An 18,309-nucleotide genomic window follows, 5' to 3' on the forward strand; every position below is an offset into this window, starting at 1 on the left:
AGTATATTTCAAAGCATATTAGGATGAAAACTAGCAAATAACATAAACTCAAAATCTTAAAATCAAACTTGACTTCCTTTACACTGATGTCTTGAATTAGTTGCCAGGGCATGTCGCTGATACCTCCTCATTCCTAAAAAACCTATGGATTATTTCCAATCCAGCCTCATTATTCCTATTTAGTTATCCCTGAGGCTGTATCAATTGTGCATCCACGACAACCACCCTAACTGGACCACCTGCTGTTTCTCTCTCCAGACTCCTTTCTGTCCATGTCAGAGGACTTTAACATTCAACTTCTCAGCTTGTGAATTGCAAAACCCCAGAGAGCATTGTTCAGTACACACTGCATGCATTAACCAGACTCCACAGCTTAACTCAAACACTCTCTAAGAGATAACATCATCTTTATGTAATAATAGAACTCCTCTAAGGTGGGTAATACCTATCTTAGAGAGCTCTGGCTGCCATAACATAATACCATAGACTGCGTGGCTTAAACAACAGAGATTTATTTTCTCGTAGTTTTGGAGGATGAGAAGCCGCAGATCAGCATGCCAGCAGATTTGGTTCCTAGTGAGAGTTCTCGTCCTGGGCTTGCAGATGGCTGCCCTCTTGCTATGTCCTGACAAGAAAGGGCCTGTCGTTGGTGCTTGCACAGAGAGGGATAGAGAAAGGAAGAAAGAGATAAGGGGAAAAAAGGAGGGGTGAGTGAGAGAGAAGTATTGAGAGAGTGCTTCTTCTATTAGAAGTCACTAATCCTGTCATGAAGGCCCATTCTCATTACTTACATAACCCCAATTACCTCCCAAAGCCCCATCTCCAAATAACACTGGGCTTGGGCTTAAACACAGGAGGGAGCGCATTCAGTCAATAACATCACACTTCAGGCTCCCCCACATTTATCTCCCTCACACATGCAAAATGCATCCATCCCATCCCAACAGCCCCCCAAATCATAATTTGTTCCGGGATTAACCCTACAGCCTAAATCCAGAATGTCATCTCAATATCATCAAAATCAGATATGGGTGAGAACTGGAGGTATAATTCATCCTGAAGCAAAATTGTTTTTCAACTGTGAACCTGTGAAACCAGACAGCTGGTTAATGTGCTTCCACCATACCATGGTGGGACAGGTTTACGATAAACACTACTATTCCAAAAGGGAGAAATACAAGGAAAGGGAGATGGGTCCCCAGCAAGTCCAATATCTAGTAAGGCAAATTTCATTAGATGTTAAAGTTCAAGAATCATCAATCCTCTTTGGTTCAGAGGGGGCAGTTGTCCCACTTCTGTGGCTCTGCTGGGTTGCGTTACAACCCCCAGGCTGTGAGCTCTCTGGTTCCATGGCTTTGCAGGATGGACTCATCTCCAAGACTTTGGTTGAGGCCTATCCAATCTGTTAAAACCAAAATGGTGGCCCGGATGATCTCTGAATTAATTGCCTTTCGGGGGTCCTTCTTCCCCTTTCTTGAAGAAAGGTGTAAGTTTACATCCTAATAACACTATGGCTCAATCCTATAGGATCTAACAAGTCTGACGGCCTTTCTTTACTTTGTCCCATCTCCATCCCCTTCCATTCAAACTGGCTGTATTCAATTTATACAATCTCAGTCCCACCCTTGTGTTCTCTCTCTCTCTTTTTTAAAGATTTTATTTTATTTGTTTATTCATGAGACACATACACAAACACAGAGAGAGAGAGAGAGAGAGGCAGAGACATAGGCAGAGGGAGAAGCAGACTCCATGCAGGGACTCCAGGATCACGCCCTGGGCTGAAGGCATGTGCTAAACCGCTGAGCCACTCAGGGATCCCCTTGTATTCTCTTTTGAATGCACTTATTATTTATTTTTACAAAATGGTCAGGCTAATAGTTTTCTTAATGATTAAGTTCTGGTTCCTTTTATATATATATATATATTTATATTTATATATATTTATATTTATATTTAATTTTTAAAGATTTTATTTATTTATTCATGAGAGACACACAGAGAGAGGCAGAGACATAGGCAGAGGGAGAAGTGGGCTCCCTGCAGGGAGCCCGATGTGGGACTCGATCCCAGGACTCTGAGATCACGCCCTGAGCCAAAGGCAGATACTCAACCACTGAGCCACTCAGGCATCCCAGTTCTGATTCCTTTTAACCTAATAGTTCCTCCCTCAATTCATCTCTTTCTTATGTGTTACACTCCAGGAGGAGGCACACTGCTTCTTCAACTTATTGCTTAAAAATTCCTTTGTTAAATATCCAATTGCATTGCTCCCAAGTTCTCCCTCCTACAACACAGGAAAATGCCAAAACAATTCAACCAAGTTCTTTGCCTCTTTATAACAAGGATTGCCTTTCTTCCAGTTTCCAATAAAATATCCCTTATGTCCATCTGAGAACTCACCAGGATGGTCCATCATGTCCATATTTCTACAAACATTCTGTGCATAAGTATTTATGCACTCCCTGAAAGGATGGAGCCTTGCTCTCTCACTCTCCTCTTCCTCAGTCCTCACTAGACTAGCCCTAATATCCATAGTTCTAGCACACACCTCAAAAACCCTCCAGCCTCTGCCTCTCACCCAGCTCCAAAGCTGCTTTCACATTTTTACATATTTGGTCCAGCAGTGTTCTACTTCTCAGTATCAAAATCTGTGTTCAAATTACCATCTGACTCAGTAGTCCCACTCCTGGAAATATATCCAAAGGAAATGAAATCAGGATCTTGAAGAGCTATCCGTACTCCTATGTTCATTGAAGCATTATTCACAATAGCTAAGATCTGGAAACAACCTGAGCATTATTCAACCATGAATGAGTAAAGAAGACATCTCTCTCTCATTCTCTCTTTCTCTGTCTCTCTCTCTGTCTCTCAGTGTTGTATTATTTAGCCACAAAAAAGAAACAAACCCCACAGGGACATCTGAATGGCTCAGTGGTTGAATGTCTGCCTTCAGCTCAGTGCATAATCCTGGGGTCCTGGCATTAAGTCTTGCATCGGGCTCCCTGTAGGGAGCCTGTTTCTCCCTCTGCCTGTGTCTCTGCCTCTCTGTGTGTGTCTCTCATGAATAAATAAATAAAATCTTAAAAAAAAAAGCTGAACCCATAGAAAGAGACAGTAGAGTGGTGGTTACTAGTGGTAGGTAATGGTGAAAAAGGGGAGATATTTGTCAAAGGGTACAAACTCTCTATTATAAGATGAGTAAGTTCTAGGATCTAATGCTATAGCATAGTGACTGTAGCTAACAACACTGTATTACATACTTGAAAGTTCCCCAGAGAGAAGATCTTAACTGTTTTCATTCCAGAAAGGAAATGGTAAGCATGTGATAGGATGAAGGCATTGGCTAACATAATGGTGTCCCTCCTTTTACAACATGTAAATCATCACATTGTACACCTGAAACTTCTATAGCATTATAGGTCACCTATCTCAATAAAGCTGGGAAAAAACAAAACAAAACAAAACAAAATCTATCTAAGCTTAGGCTTCCCATAGCAGAATACTAAAAGCTAGGTGACTTAAATAACTGTTACTTATTTTCTCATAGTTTTGGAAGTTAGGGAATCCAAAATCAGGGTGGTGGCCAATTCAGGTCCTGGCGAATTGGGGATTCCTAGGTCTGGGATGTCTGTCTTCCCACAGTAGCCTCACATGGCCTTTCCTTGGTGCATGCTCATAGAAGGAGACATCTCTCTCTTCCTCTCCTTATAAAGCCACTAAAGCTGGGGCGCCTTGGTGGCATAGTTGGTTAAGTGAATTTCTCTTCCCTTCTGCTCAGGGTATGATCTCATTGAGGTGCAATTGAGCTCCTCATCGGGCTCCATGCTCAGAGCAGTATCTGCTTGAGTTTCTCTCTCCTCCTTCTGCCCCTCCCCCCACATTCTCCTTTTCTCTCTCTCTGGAATATACAAAATCTTAAAAAAAAAAAAAAAAAAAAAAAAACTCAAACAAACCCTAATGCTATCCCAAGGCCCCACTTTCATGAACTAATTTAAGTCTAGCTACCTCCCAAAGGCTCCATCTCCAATGCCATCATTTGGCATTCAGTATGTGGGGCTTCAATATGTGAATACATTGGAGATACAAACATTCAGTCTATAGCAATATATATTTGAAGCTTGGGTTGAGTCTTGGGCCAAAACTCATGGACTTTTGGTGAGCAAGACAGATTAAAGAGTGCAAGTAGCATGTCAATCCAATAGAGTAATAGCTTGATTGTGGAACTAAAACTGCATACTCTATCCAACCATACACAGTGGATGACATTGCTGGCCACCTTATACCTGGCGGGACCTGGCTTTTTTTCCCTAAGGGGCAGAGTACTCGTTAAGCAGAGGAAAGAGTACAATAGCTGCCAACTTCTCTGTCCACCATGACTTTATCAAAACCAGTAATTCTTCCTGGCTTACCCTTACTTACTTTCTTGGAGGGAAACAAAAACTAAGACAAAAACTAGGGATCCTGAAACTTAAAAGGACAGTGATCGCCAAGTATCCACTGAAATTAATTGGGTGCATGAATGATTGAGTAGAATTTTCAATGATCTTGGTGCTACTAGTGTATATTGTTTTCTACTAAATGATCAGGTTTTCCTTGGTTGTAGCTGAATCGCCTTCCAGGGAAAGAGGTTGCTAAGCTGTCAAACTGTGCAGAGTGGCAGTTGGCCAGGTTTTAAAAACACCTTTCTGGCATGTCTGTTAAGTAGTTGTGCAGTATCAAAAGTCTCAGGTTCTCTCTTCACTTGGCCCTGAAGTTTAAAGCAGAGAGGCAGAATGAGATGTCAGGCACAAGTCCCAGAGATTCAGGATGAGTGGAAACTCGCAAAGGCTTGGGTGAAGTGCGTAATTGTTTCAGAATTGCTTGCACATGTAGTGGGGCAGTTTGGCAGCTCTGGGATGAGTGAGGTCTTCCAAGCTGGGACCCTGAGATGGGACTGGATGAAGGGTTCTTGGTATGGGTAAACTGAATGCCCAGTTTAAGACTTGAGTGAAACTAGCTTAGGGAAGATGTGGAAAAAAAAAAGTAAGGTATATGATCCAGTTAAGGTCTATATGGAGGATACTTGTTATTTTTATATTCCCAGAGGTACATCTCCTCTTTTCGGTGGAGAAATAGGGCACTGGTGTAGGCAACTTGATCCAAGTTGGGCCAGTCATTGTACATCCTCACCACCCGTTGCTCACCCAAGCATTGCTAGTCTATATGGTGTCTTTCTTCGTGTGAATCTGGAAATGACTTTGCTTCTTGAAAACACTTTACTTCTATTTACGAAAATTCTCATAATATACAGATTTTGGAGGAAAAAACTTGTTTTACTGCCACCTGCTGGATATTCATGGCAATGAGTATACAAATGGATGTCTTCTGTAGCAATGGCACAAATCTGTTATGAAGCTTTGCACCAAACCAAGTCACAAAGATTGGCTGATGTGTCCATATCCTAAGCTAGACCTATCAAAGTCTTCTCCTGGAAGCTTGCTGTGATGATCTTTTTCTTTACTAGTTGCAAAGTTTGTGAAGATGTGAGCCTGGATGTAACAGTGACCAAATTTTAAACTTATGTAGAAATGAGCTTAAGAGAAAGAAGCCATCTACAAAGAGGGGTTAGGATACAGGAACAGAAAGAAATAGTCCCAGTTATCTTAGAATTTCTGGCTCCAACTCCACTTAAAGATATTTCTACCCTTACCTTTCTTTGGTTTGGCTACAAAACAATGTCCTTTGTTGAGTTAAGCAAAAGTTCAGTTTCTGTCACATGGATAAAAAGTAAAAAACAGGGGCACCTAGGTGGCTCAGTGGTTAAGCATTTGCCTTCGGCTCAGGTCGTCATCCCGGGGTCCTGGGATCGAGTCCCACATCGGGGTCCCCATGGGGAGCCTGCTTCTCCCTCTGCCTGTGTCTCTGCCTTTGCCTCTCATGAATGAATAAATGAATGAATAAATAAATAAACAAATAAAATCTCTTAAAAAAAAACCCACACAGGTATATATTGACTTTGGACGTCAAGTAAAGTTAACTGACTATAAAGTTGGAAAAGAGCACAAGATGAGATACTCTGAGGTAATCTCAGTTTTTATACTCAAGTCATGTGTGGAATTACCTAATTGTTCCTTCTAGAACTATGTTCTGTTAAACTTAGTCACTAAGTACCCTCCGTAGTGTAGATTCTTGCCTAGAGTAGCCATTTAAAAAATATTTGTTAAATTAATCTCAAAACGCATAGAGAAGGACATTTTATTCAGTATTTTCTTTCCTTGTCAAGTATCTATTGAGCAGCTGCTTTGCTGCAATAGACACAGTTCTACTTAGAATACTTCCATTTAAACTTTGAGATCCCATTTTTTAAACCAACATGCATTTCTAGAATAGGTGGACATCATGCCCAAAGCAGTTAAGAAAAAGGAGGCTCTTCTCCAAACAAATGGAGACCACTCCACAAAATGTAGGAGTCCACATTTAATTTGTTTTCTCTAGATGGGAAACATTGCACATAGCATCTAACCTCCCAAAGCCTGAGTTTTCTCATCTCAAACACAAATATCACTAGATGATCTTTAAGTTTTACTCTGGCTCTTTTCAGCCTGAAGTTTTCTTTTCATCTCTCAAACCAGTGATTTTCAGAAAGTGGTCCCTTTCCAGCAGCCTAGAGAACATGTTGAAAAGCAAATTTCAGACCTCACCCCAGACCCACTGGATCAGATACCCTGGGAGTGGGGTCCAGTAATCTGTGTTTTAACAAGTTCCAGTGCATGTCAGAGTTTAAGAACCACTGTCCAGACATATGCCATGTATTTAATAGTCAAGGTATATATGGAGAACTTTCCTTATTTCTCTCTGATGTGTTTCACTAACAACATTTTATCTTTTTGCTACCTATGCCCTTCACCACTCTCCCCTACAATCCTCAGTGAAAACTATTTTGGTCAGAGTAATGCTGCCATTCTTTTTTTTTTTTTCTTCATTTTTTTCAAATCTCTCTAATAACTTTATTAGATTTTACAATGAGAATAAATTCATGCAAAAGAAAAAAAAGAAAACCAAAAGTATCCATTAAGAATGATGTTATATTATGCACATCATCCATTGTTTGAGAATCAATGAACATCTTTCAGGTAATAAGTCAGTAAGAGCCACTGCACCAAAATGGGACAAAGTATTTGGAAATATTCTTGAACTCTTTATGAATTCAAGATTATGTCAGTGTTATAACATTTCCTGCAGGCTAATAATTAGGGATCGATTGCAATAGATTACACATACACAAACATACATACACACACACTCAAGAATACTGATAAGTGCTTGTAACTAAAAAAACAACCACTAGATGATCTCCTATAATTATCCAATCCTTCTTGCTGCAAAACTCAGAAAATAGAAAGACACAGAAGAATAAAATGCTGGGTGCGCAGTCACTTCTGTGAATAAGACCTTCCTTTACTTTCTTTTAGAGATCTGTTATTGTGTCTAAGTTTGTAAGTGACGAGGTTTGAGTATGTACCTATATGTAGGTAGTTCTGGTACCTAAATAAATTTATGACAGATTCATCAGAAATTTTTACTATGTGTCACTTTTGCTCTGTGGTCCCATAATTTAGCTTTAAAACATCATATATGAACTCCTGAAAGAGTCCAGGATGAGCCAAAGGGATGAATGATTTTTTTTTTCCCCATAGGATAAAAATAGTAGAAAGTAAATAGACTTTCTGTATGTGTGTGTATATATATGTTTGTATCCTTTTCATTCTTCTTCCTTTACCTCAGTATTTTTAACTCTCTCTGTAAAAGTTTCCTCTTTAGGAATAATTTACTCATACCTGCGTGGTAACTGGAAGATAGTGGTAGCCACCACTGCTGAGCTCCTATAAGCTTAGTTTGGGTTTGGAAGTCAGTTTTAACTTTTCCTCTTCCAATGGACTCTATACTATATTCAGATATAGACATAGATAGGTGATAGCTATTATTTAAGAATAAGTTATGATATGGGTGTGGATGGTGTGTTTTTTAGAGTAATAAATATAATTCAATTTTGAGCCAGCAATGGATATCATAGGACAGTAGTTTTTTTTTTTTTTTTAATCTTTAGTGAAGGAGATTCAGAGTAGCATAGATATTGTCTTATATTACAAGAGTATTGTTCTGTCAGTGGGAGAGAAAATACTACTTCTTTCTTCTCCAATATTCTTGCCTCAAACCACTATACTTTGAGTTTGGGGGCTTCCGTATTTACCTGCTTGCTACTGAGTGTCAAAAATTCAAACTGAGAGGAAAAGCACTTTTTCTTTTTTTCTCAGATGATCTCCTGCCATTTCTAACCATTTATCTTTATCCACAGATGATATTTAAATCTACTTTCAATTATTGCTTCTTTTTTCTCCTCTCCAATTTGCTTACTGCACACTGGTTTTCTTATTCTTTCTTTAATTGTCCCCCAGGAACCTCTGCCTTCCACCATTCTTCTTTGTCCTCTGACTTTTCAATGTATTTTTCAGAGCTGTTATTGTTTTGACACCATTATCTAAATTTCTATTTTTTTTTCTGTTGCCTCTTCCTCCCTTCCCCCATATTCCATACATGGCTTGCAATGATTTTGGAGTTAAGACTTAAGGAAGTCAGAAGAGAAGAATTGCCAAGGGTTCCTGGTCTGTAGAAACTTGTTGCAACCAACCTGAGTTGTGAGAAGGAAGAAACAAGGCCTTGCTAAGGCATGACCAAAATGGAAAGCCTATTAAAATAATCATTTGGAGTCGTGTGCACTGAAGACAATAAAGTGCAGCCATCCTACCAGGTCAGTAGCTAACAGCCCATGGGTTTGTTACTAAGGAAATTAAGACTTTAGCTAATGAGAATGGGGGCCACCTACTGAGAATGAAACTGAAGGCTTCCTATTAACTCCCCTCCCTGGGTCCTTTTGACAACAACAGTCAGAAAGTTATTTCCTATTTAGTAGCAGAAAACGTGAAATGGAGATTAAAAAAAAAAATTTGATGGAAAAAAAAAGTTGGAGGCACTCTTCTTCAACTCTTCTAAGAGTTGCAGACTTCTTATCCCTCTACCGAAAACATACATCAGCATAGGTCATGAAAACAGAAAGGAAATAAATAAATAAATAAATAAATAAATAAATAAATAAATAAATAAGCAAGCAGTCCCAGGTAAGTACAGGCAAGATGACTTAGACGGGGTGGGGGTGGGGGATTTTTGGTGTGGGAACTTCCATCAATAAATCCGCTATTAGTTTTGTGGAATGAGCAGGATTAGCACCTCTTTCAAAAATATTGCTTGAATTTCATTCTTCCAGGGGGGAGAGGGGTTATCATTTATGCACATTTCTCTCGCTCTCTCATGCTCTCTCCTGAGCAAGTAGGAACACCTCTGTTTACCTCGTGGGTCACTGGGAGAGTGACTGGAGCCTTCGGCCCCTCCTTGGGTGCTGGCTCCACTGCGAGGGGCGCTTTCGGGCGCGCGACCCCAGCTCCCGGGCCTCCTGCTGCTCTCCCCACTCGGTCGGAGAGTGGCGGGGGAGGAAGGAGGCAGCTAGCCGGCCGGCGGCGGGAAGGCCCCCCACGCCGCAGGCTGCGGAGCGGAGGGCACCTCGGGGTCCCGGGCGGGCAGGGCGCGGGCCCGCCTCCCCGCTGGCGGCCGCCGCGGTGCCGGGCGAGGGCTCCCGCAGGGCCGGGCGGCCGTCTCCGCGGGCGGGAGCGAGCGCGTGTGTGCGCGGGAGCGGCGGGCGGCGGCGGGCGGCGGCGGGCGGCGGGCGGCGGCGGGAGGAGGCGCAGGCGCGCTGCTCGCCCGCCCGCAGCCCCGCGCCCCGCGCCCCGCGCCCAGCGCCGCGGCTCGCGGAGTAGATGGCAGCACCGCGGCGCGGCCGCCCTGCCGAGCGCCGAGCGCAGCCGCCCGCCGCCGCCCGGGGAGCGTCCACCATGCGGGGGGGTCGGGGCGCCTGCGGCCGCGGCAGCGCCAGGGACGGGGGCGCGCAGCAGCCTCCGCTCGCCCGCCTGTGCTGACCTGCCTCGCCTGCCCCCAGAGAATGTCAGCCAAGCCCAAGGGGACCCCCTCCTCGTCCTCTCCAGCCGAGGGGCCGCCGGCAGCCTCCAAAACCAAGGTGAAGGAACAGATCAAGATCATCGTGGAGGACCTGGAACTAGTGCTGGGCGACCTGAAAGACGTGGCCAAGGAACTTAAAGAGGTGAGAGGCGCGCGGGTGGGGAGGAGTTCGTCACCTTTCGCCCCCTCGGCGCCCGCCCCGCGTTCACTGGGCACCGCCGTTTTTCTTGGCTCCTAGAAAACTAGAGAAAGACGCCTGCACACGGACTTTCTTTGCTCCGGCGACTCCTGAGAAGAGTTTTCGCACTTTTTTTTTTTTTTTTCTTTTTGATCAGGAAGAAATCAACTAGTGTTTTAATCGATGGACCTGAGACGGTGGGAAGGGCGAGCGCGCGCGCGCGTGTGCGTGTCGGTCGGCGAAGGCGAAGGGGGCTCCCTGGGGGTGTGTCGACGGAGGGGGACATGGGCAGCCCGGCCGGAGCGTGCCCTGCCCTCCTGCTCCCCCAGTCTTTGGCAAGCCGCTCCTTGCCTGGCAGTCTCCCCAAGCCGGGGCTGGACGGGGGCCGGGGTTCGGGCCCTGGGCCAGGCCGGGAGGCTCCGGCTCCCCTCCCAGCCTCTCGAGCCCCCGCTGGAAGGGAGGCGACCCGGGCTGCAGGCAGGGGAGCCCGTACTTGGGGATGGAGAGGGGGGTCCGGGACTTCCTCACTTTGGCAGCTCCTGAAGCATCCCCCCGCTCTCTGAAGGTCGCTCGCAGTAACTCGGGGGCCTTCCTGCCGGCCACCTCCTTCCTCCCTCCGGTCCTGGAGCCGCTGGGCGTGGAGCCTGGGCAGCGGCGCGCGGCGGTGAGAGTGTTCGTGTGGGGGTGTGCGTGCAGCAGGGTCTTGCCACTAGCGTCCCGGCTCCCGGGAACCGGACCGTCTGGGTCCTTTCCCGCCGCCCCTCCCCCCGCCCTGCCTTCCGCTTCTCCCCTCCCACCCCTGGCCCTGGTGACTGGGGTTGAAAGAAGCCCAGGCGGTGTCGGGGTGGAGGCTGCGTAAGTCCGGCTGCTGCTCCCGGCGGGAGGGAGGGCGGGGTGGGGTCTCCCGCGAGCCGGCCCCGCGGGCAGCCCCGGGCGTCGCCGAGCGGGTGGCGGGGGCCGAGGCGCTGCTCCGCTGCGGGAGGGCGGCCGCGCGGTGCTCGGCCCGGGAGTCCGCACCGCAGTTGTGCGAGAGCGGAGACTGTAACTTCTAAGGTGGTGGGAAGGCGAGGACTCCGGAATTTGTACTCCCGGGTTCTGAGCCAAGCGGGAGGGGACTGAGGGTTGTTAGGCCGTCCGGCCTCTCGACGTGCCCCTGTCCTCCCCACTTCGCCACCCCCACCTGCCCAGCCCAGATCCCTCCCCCCCGACTTCCCCTCACCTCTAGGAACTGAGCTCCGCATTTGCTGCACCACCTGAAAACCTGTTAACGTGGCCCATTCGCCGGCAGGTTGGGTTTGCCAGTGGCACGTGCCATTTCTGTAGGTCGTTGCAGAGACAGAACGTAATTACCACTGGGGTCCTGAGAGTGGAGATTGTTGGAGCTGCTGAGTGCGAGGAGCCAAGTTGTCGGCGCTGGCGGGGCTTCCGAGGGGTCGTTGCTGCACAACTGCCTGGTTGACGGGGGGGGCAGGTTACGCGTTGAAATCCAAGTCTAAAGATGCAGTTCGTTTCTTCTGTGTTATTCTTTTATTTGACACCTTTGGCAGGCTGTGTTTCCATCTGAAACGTTATGGCGTTTCGAAAAATGAACAAATGTGGGCACGTTCCTTTTGGCAGAATTGTGCTTTATAGTAGTGAAGGTTTCTACACTGGGGGTGTGGGAAACTCCCATCGCAAAGTAACGTGTTTACTGCCTTAGGGAGGAGGCTGAAATGGACAGAAAGGCAGTCAAACGTCTGCCTCTATGGGCACATGCTTCCGTACCTTATGATGTGTCACTCCACTCTCTATTTTAGACAGAATAGATAAGGAGGAACTGCAGAGAGTCCTGGTTCTGCTTTGGCTCATTATCCTGTAGACATTTGGAGACCAGGTAGATCTACAGTGAAACCTTTAACCTCCCGGTATGGTTCTTGATTAGAATCGCAAAGAGGTCAGTCAGGAAATCTGTGAGTCTCTTTCATTCTTTCTGTCTTCTTTTATATGAGCATTTGTAAGGGAAAAAACAAAAAGAGGTCGTTTACAAAAAGTATGGGGAAGCATAAATAATGTACAACCAAGTAAATGAAAGGATCTATCTTGTAGGCAGATCCAGAGATAAAATTTTGACTTAATGCTTTGGAATCTTTGATTGGCTGCCAGGGCCTGTTTATGTAACAATCTTACCCAGAGAGTGAAATTTATGAATGATAAATGGTGTGAGGTGGTTGTTAATTACTTTTGTGAGGCTATCATCCAAAGTTTACACATGGTGGTGTTCTACTAAGGCTGAATCTCAGAACATTGGCCATTTATATAATGTGAATGATAGTTATTTTGAGAACAAATATTTATGGGGTGTGTTTAACCTATGACATCTTGCAGTTGTCCAGCATTCATCATTGTAAGATAGTACTGCACATGTGATTGAACATGTCTCTGATGTAGTTTTGAATGGAGTAACTTAAAACTTTGTAAAATTGCAAATCTTGGTCTCTATATCTATGACTTGTGAATTTCACTGCGCATCAGTTATATTCAATATTCTGGCAGCTTATCATTGGTGTGTATTAAACATGAACTGTTATATTTAGAATTCTAATTCTTTTATTGGCAATGCTGTGCCCTTCGACCATACTATATCTTGATATAAATTAGGGAGTTCTTACTAACTTGGAACAAAAATTAGAAATAAAAAAAAAAGTGATTATGACTAGATCACTATACCAGTCACCATATGGTATTTGTTTTTCTTTTTTTGCTTTTTTATTCTAAAATGCAATATCCTTTTTTGAATATTCTATTTTTTATTTTTGCATAAACTCCGTACCAACAGTATTGGACCTTTGAGGTTATTTTGAAATTGCTTTTCTTTTTAGGAGTTTTCTGGACTTGAGTCATCTGAAAATCCAGGTGTTGGAGTAGATTCAAACATAGTATAACTGCTTGAAACACTTAACTAATTAGAACAAAACTCCACATTATAATGAGTTTATGATTATTTATTTATTTATCCATTGCTTCATCATTTATAATTGGATTATATATTGGAAGAAGAGGAACAGCATTTCTCAAAGTCTTAGGGCAGTTTTATTCTGCCCTCAGCATTCAGTAAAATCTCAAATGACGTGACTTCTCAGAAATAATAATAATCTTTTGATCTTCTACAGTATAATGGAAAATCCTTAAGGATAACAACATATTTATTTAGTGCCTACTATGTGCCAAGTGCTATGTAATCTTTATACATCTACCAAGATAAATAAGTTGTAGTTTCTGGTCTCACTGAGCTCAGAACATTAGTTGCAAATGCATTTTTCCTGTCTTTGAACATCAATGGTATAAAAAGGCATTACTGCTTTTAGTGGCTACTCTCTTATCTAATAGGCTTGAGAATAAGAAGCAGAATTGAAAATAAGAATTAGTGTATGCAGATTTATACAGTGATATTTGCTATGTACTTAGTAGGATAGCAAGACTTTGGTGAAGAAATTGGAAGCTTAAAACGATAGTAAGTTAAGAATTTTAAGGGGAACCTGGGTGGCTCAGCGGTTGGGCGTCTGCCTTCGGCCCAGGGCATGATTCCTGGAGACCCGGGATTGATCCCACATCTGGCTCCCTGCATGGATCCTGCCTCTCTCCCTCTGCTTGTGTCTCTGCCTGTGTCTCTGCCTTCTCTCATGAATAAATAAATAAAATCTTAAAAAAAAAAAAAAAGAGTTTTAAGGAACTTAACAATTTATTCACATTGTCATAATTAACACAAATGGGGGATCCCTGGGTGGCGCAGCGGTTTGGTGCCTGCCTTTGGCCAAGGGAGCGATCCTGGAGACCCGGGATCGAATCCCACGTCGGGCTCCCGGTGCATGGAGCCTGCTTCTCCCTCTGCCGGTGTCTCTGCCTCTCTCTCTGTGTATGTGTGACTATCATAAATAAAAAATAAAAATAAAAAAAAATTTAACACAAATGAATTGATGCCATATAGAAGTCACATATCCAAGTCCTACAACTGCGTATTGGGAGTTTTTCATGAGGACAAGTCCTTTAGGTAGATGAACAGTCAAAAAGGAAAATTTTAGATCTTCGATATGTGGATACAATTTGAAGAAGTAGAGAAGAGATGTCATCAACAGGAAATACCATTAGGATATAATATTAACCCATGATACTTTTTTCTGCACATTAAAAAAAGTAGTAGTGAAACCCTAGAATTTTAGGGATAAAATTAACCATTACTTGCTTATTAGGTGTGAGTGTATCCTTTTTTTTTTTTTAAAGAAATATAGAAAAAATAGTTATTACTCTTTAAAAATAGTTATCAAGTAATCTGACATCTTTGGGTACCAATTTGCCTGATCTTTTATAAAGATTTCACTGGTAAACTGTTCTGCATCAGATGTTGGTGTTAATATGGTATCACAAATCTTGTTGATTAGACAGAGATTGGAATATGTAGTAAAGAGCCTTTGATTTGGAAACAAAATTTGTTGCTGCTTTACCTATATTCTCTTTTAGTTTAGACTGATAATAACTGAACTTTTTTGTAGTGTTTTATTTTACAATTTGAAGTAATAAGACTGCTGATGGGTAGACTATATGCATATATTCTTTATTTGTTTAATACATGTAATTTATTAAATTTAAAATATTTGATAAGTTACATATGTTCTGTATATATATGTGTGTATCTATCTATATAGAATTATATATATATATATGATTTATTTATTGCTAAGCTTTTTGAGTAGATATGTCTCTCATAGACGACCCAGATAAGGTGAGTTATTCTTTCTGTACTCTGGACTCACTCAGTGGTGCAAAGTTGTGTCAACACTGTGGCTGTTGATTGGAAAGCACTCATGATTTTTCTTGAGGTCATAAACGGAAATAAATTAAGCTCAAGTTTAATATTAAAAAGTTGGAAAATCTACTAGAAACAATACATTAGGGGACTGATGAAAACAGAAGTGACAGAATTCAAAATTACCTGCAAAATATTTTTGTTTTTAAATGTTTTCCTCTCTTTCAATGGCTTACGCATGTCAGGTTCTGTAGTTTATTGCTCTAGGAAATCCTACCAAGTATTTTTTGGTGAATAAGTCCATGCACATAAAATTCATTACTAGAAGAAATTATAGAGAATAATCTCTAGAGCATTTTCCACTTCTAAAGTTGTGAATGAATAAAATTTCACAGTTCATTCAATTGTAGCAATAGCTGTACTTTGACTACTCTGTTCAAGAGTCTACCTCCTCAAACTCTCGAGGATATTTACCAAATGCTAAAATGTTTTTTTAATTTTTCCTGTCTTGAACATGATGGCTTAGCACATTACTGAAGGAGTAGAATGGTTCTGAGAAAATAAAGATAACCAATAACCATCTTTCATTCTCTCTGTTTTCAATGCATTAAAACCATTCAAGACTCAGGGAATTAGTCGATAGGAAACTCACGCAGCCTTAAAGTAATAAATAGATAATGTGCCTCCCCCAATAGTGAAGTAAATAGATAATAAAACCAATGCAATAGGTTTCACTGTTACCTGGATTCTGTTTTTTTCCACGCTTACTACACAAGGGATCTTAGATATTCAAATCAGAATGTAGCAAAAGAGAAATGCAAGTTTGAGTAAAACAAATTTTCCCTACAAATTAAACTACAGATCCTTCCATGGATCTAGTTTCTGAAAAAATTCATGGGAAATTTTTGAGAATTAGAGGGGTAAAATTCCAATAGGTTGTTGATTCAGTTCTGACTGAGATGTCCATAACTGTCATCAAGCTAAATATAAAAGATAAGAAAACAACAAATAGTATTTTTTTCTTTTTAAAAAATAGTTTAGACATTTATTTCCCTTATTAAGATTTTATTTTTTTATTTTTTTAAGACTTTATTTTTTAGAGCAGATTTAGGTTAACAGCAAAATTGAGGTGAAGGCACAGAGATTTCCCAAATACCGCCTCCCCCGCCCCGCCATCTCCACACAGGCATTGTGTCCCCCCATTATCAACTTATCCCGGCATTTATTACAAGTGATGAATCTACCTTGACACATCATAATCACCCAAAGTCCATAGCTTATAATATGGCTCACTCTTGGTGTTGCACATTCTACAGATTTGAAAAAAGGCATAATGACAAGTTTCCATCATCATGGTATCATACGTGGTGTTTTCATTGCCCTAAAAATCCTCCATGCTCTGCTTATTCATCACTCTTCCAAAACCAACTGCTCAGGTACTAGTTTTTTAAATAACTAATTTTATTTTTTTTCTGATTTCAGAAGTAACGGAATATATGAATATTATGGAAAGTTTGGAAAAATCTAAAAATTATACAGAAGAAACTTCAAATTATCTGGAATGTCAAACAGAAGTAGATATGTTAAACATTTTGCTATATTCCTTTCAGCCTTTTTGTATGCATATTTTTAACGTAGGTAAAGTCATATAAAATTATGAAATTATATGCAGGAATATTCTTTCTTGAAGAGTATTAGATCATAGTGATTATATAGATCTCCCCTGCAGAGAGCCGGATGCAGGATTTAATCCCAGGACCTTGAGATCACATCCTGAGCCTAAGGCAGGCGTTCAACCACTGAGCCACCCAGGCATCCCTGAAGTGGGTCTTTGATACCAGGCATTTTCGTGCTAGAACCTAGGCATTTAATCACTAAGTTCTGTGACTTTTCTTAACTTTTTTGTTGTTGTTTACATTTTCTTAGAAGTCAAGGGTGTATAAGTTTTAGAGTTTTCAATTCAGGGACGCCTGGGTGGCTCAGTGGTTGAGCGTCCGTCTGCCTTTGGCTCAGGGGCTCAGGATGTGATCCCGGGTCCGGGGATTGCGCCCCCTGTCAGTCTCCCCGCAGGAAGCCTGCTTCTCCCTCTGCCTAGGTTTCTGCCTCTCTCTGTGTGTCTCTCATGAATAAATAAATAAAGGCTTTAAAAACAAAGTTTTCAGTTCATATTCAGTCTTCTAGGGAGTTTTTAGGAATTTTTACTCCCAGCAGCAGTATATATAGATGCTGTTTCCTTTTATTTTCTTTAAGTATGATTAACATACAGTGTTATATTAGTGTCAAATGTACAATATAATGATCCAACAATTCTGTATGTTTCTCAGTGCTCATCAAGATAAGTGTACTCTCAATCCCCTTGATCTATTTCATCCACCTCCCCACCCTTCTCTCCTCTGATAACCACCAGTTCTCTGTATCTAAAGAGTCTATTCTTCAGTTTGTCTCTCTTATTTATTAACTTTGTTTGTTTTGTTTCTTAAATTCCACATGTGAGTGAAATCATATGGTATTTGACTTTCTCTGACTTATTTCACTTAGCATAATATTCTCTAGCTTTATCCATGTCATTGCAAATGGCAAGATTTCCTTTTTTTTTTTTTAATTTCCTTCTTTTTATGGCTGAATACAATGTTCCATTGTGTATATATAAGCCACATCTTCTTTATTCATTCATCTATCAGATACTGTTTTTTAAAAATTTTATATAAAGGTAATAAATCTTTTTTATTTTGTTTTGTGGTTTATTATTTTGTGGTATGGCTTATTACTTTGTGGTAATGTGCATTGTTTTCTTGGATTACACTCAATTATGGGCATCAGTTCCAAAGTAGAATTAATAGTCAGTCAGCCCTTGAATTTGCTTTGTCCAAATAAATAGGTGTACAAGATTATTTTTGGCCTACTTAGTATTAAAAAATGTTAATAAGGATATTATTTAGCTTTTTTATGTTGTGACAGCAAATAAAGGAGCAACTAATATGGGTGCTTGCTGATATGTAGTTTGTGTACAGCTATTTAAAATGAACTTAAAAGAATTTGGGGAACTTATTTTCTTTCGATGTTACCAAATTGGCTTGGAAGGGGGGTAGCATCCCTAAGTTTTTTTGAGGTGTTTGGGGTTTCATAGCTTTCTGCTACGACTGATGAAGAAAAAAGATTGTTGAACTTAAGGAAGAACTGCTTTAGGCTACAATTTCTCATAAGAACTGAGGAGAACCCAAAGTAAGCACTTCTTGGGCTCTAAATAAGACCCAGAAGGTAACATTAATTAAAAGGAGGAAATAGACATATCTACGTAATGTCC

The 18,309-nt window shown here is 41.8% G+C and overlaps 1 protein-coding gene and 1 long non-coding RNA gene across 17 annotated transcripts in view; one reads left to right on the forward strand and one right to left on the reverse strand.

Annotated features, from left to right (window-relative positions):
- Window positions 1-18,309, forward strand: part of PRR16 (proline rich 16) — a 532,382-nt gene that overhangs the window by 234,895 nt on the left and 279,178 nt on the right. For 8 of the 16 annotated variants that reach the window (XM_072840688.1, XM_072840697.1, XM_072840700.1 and 5 more), the window contains exon 1: window positions 10,055-10,189. Coding sequence is in view for 7 of the 16 variants with exons in the window: in XM_072840676.1 (XP_072696777.1) it covers window positions 10,725-10,889 (165 nt within the window). In the remaining 9 variants the exon portion in view is untranslated. Of the gene's footprint in view, window positions 1-8,601; window positions 8,789-9,899; window positions 10,190-10,569; window positions 10,890-18,309 lie in introns of those variants that run through there. The other 8 variants (XM_072840680.1, XM_072840682.1, XM_072840678.1 and 5 more) reach the window with 4 other exon arrangements.
- LOC140641213 (uncharacterized) lies at window positions 497-9,570 on the reverse strand. Its single transcript, XR_012037743.1, has 2 exons — window positions 9,384-9,570; window positions 497-652 (listed from the first exon to the last, which is right to left on the reverse strand). It is a non-coding gene; the product is annotated as an uncharacterized lncRNA (long non-coding RNA).

This window comes from Canis lupus, chromosome 10 (assembly GCF_048164855.1).
Source record: "Canis lupus baileyi chromosome 10, mCanLup2.hap1, whole genome shotgun sequence".
Taxonomy (NCBI): domain Eukaryota; kingdom Metazoa; phylum Chordata; class Mammalia; order Carnivora; family Canidae; genus Canis; species Canis lupus.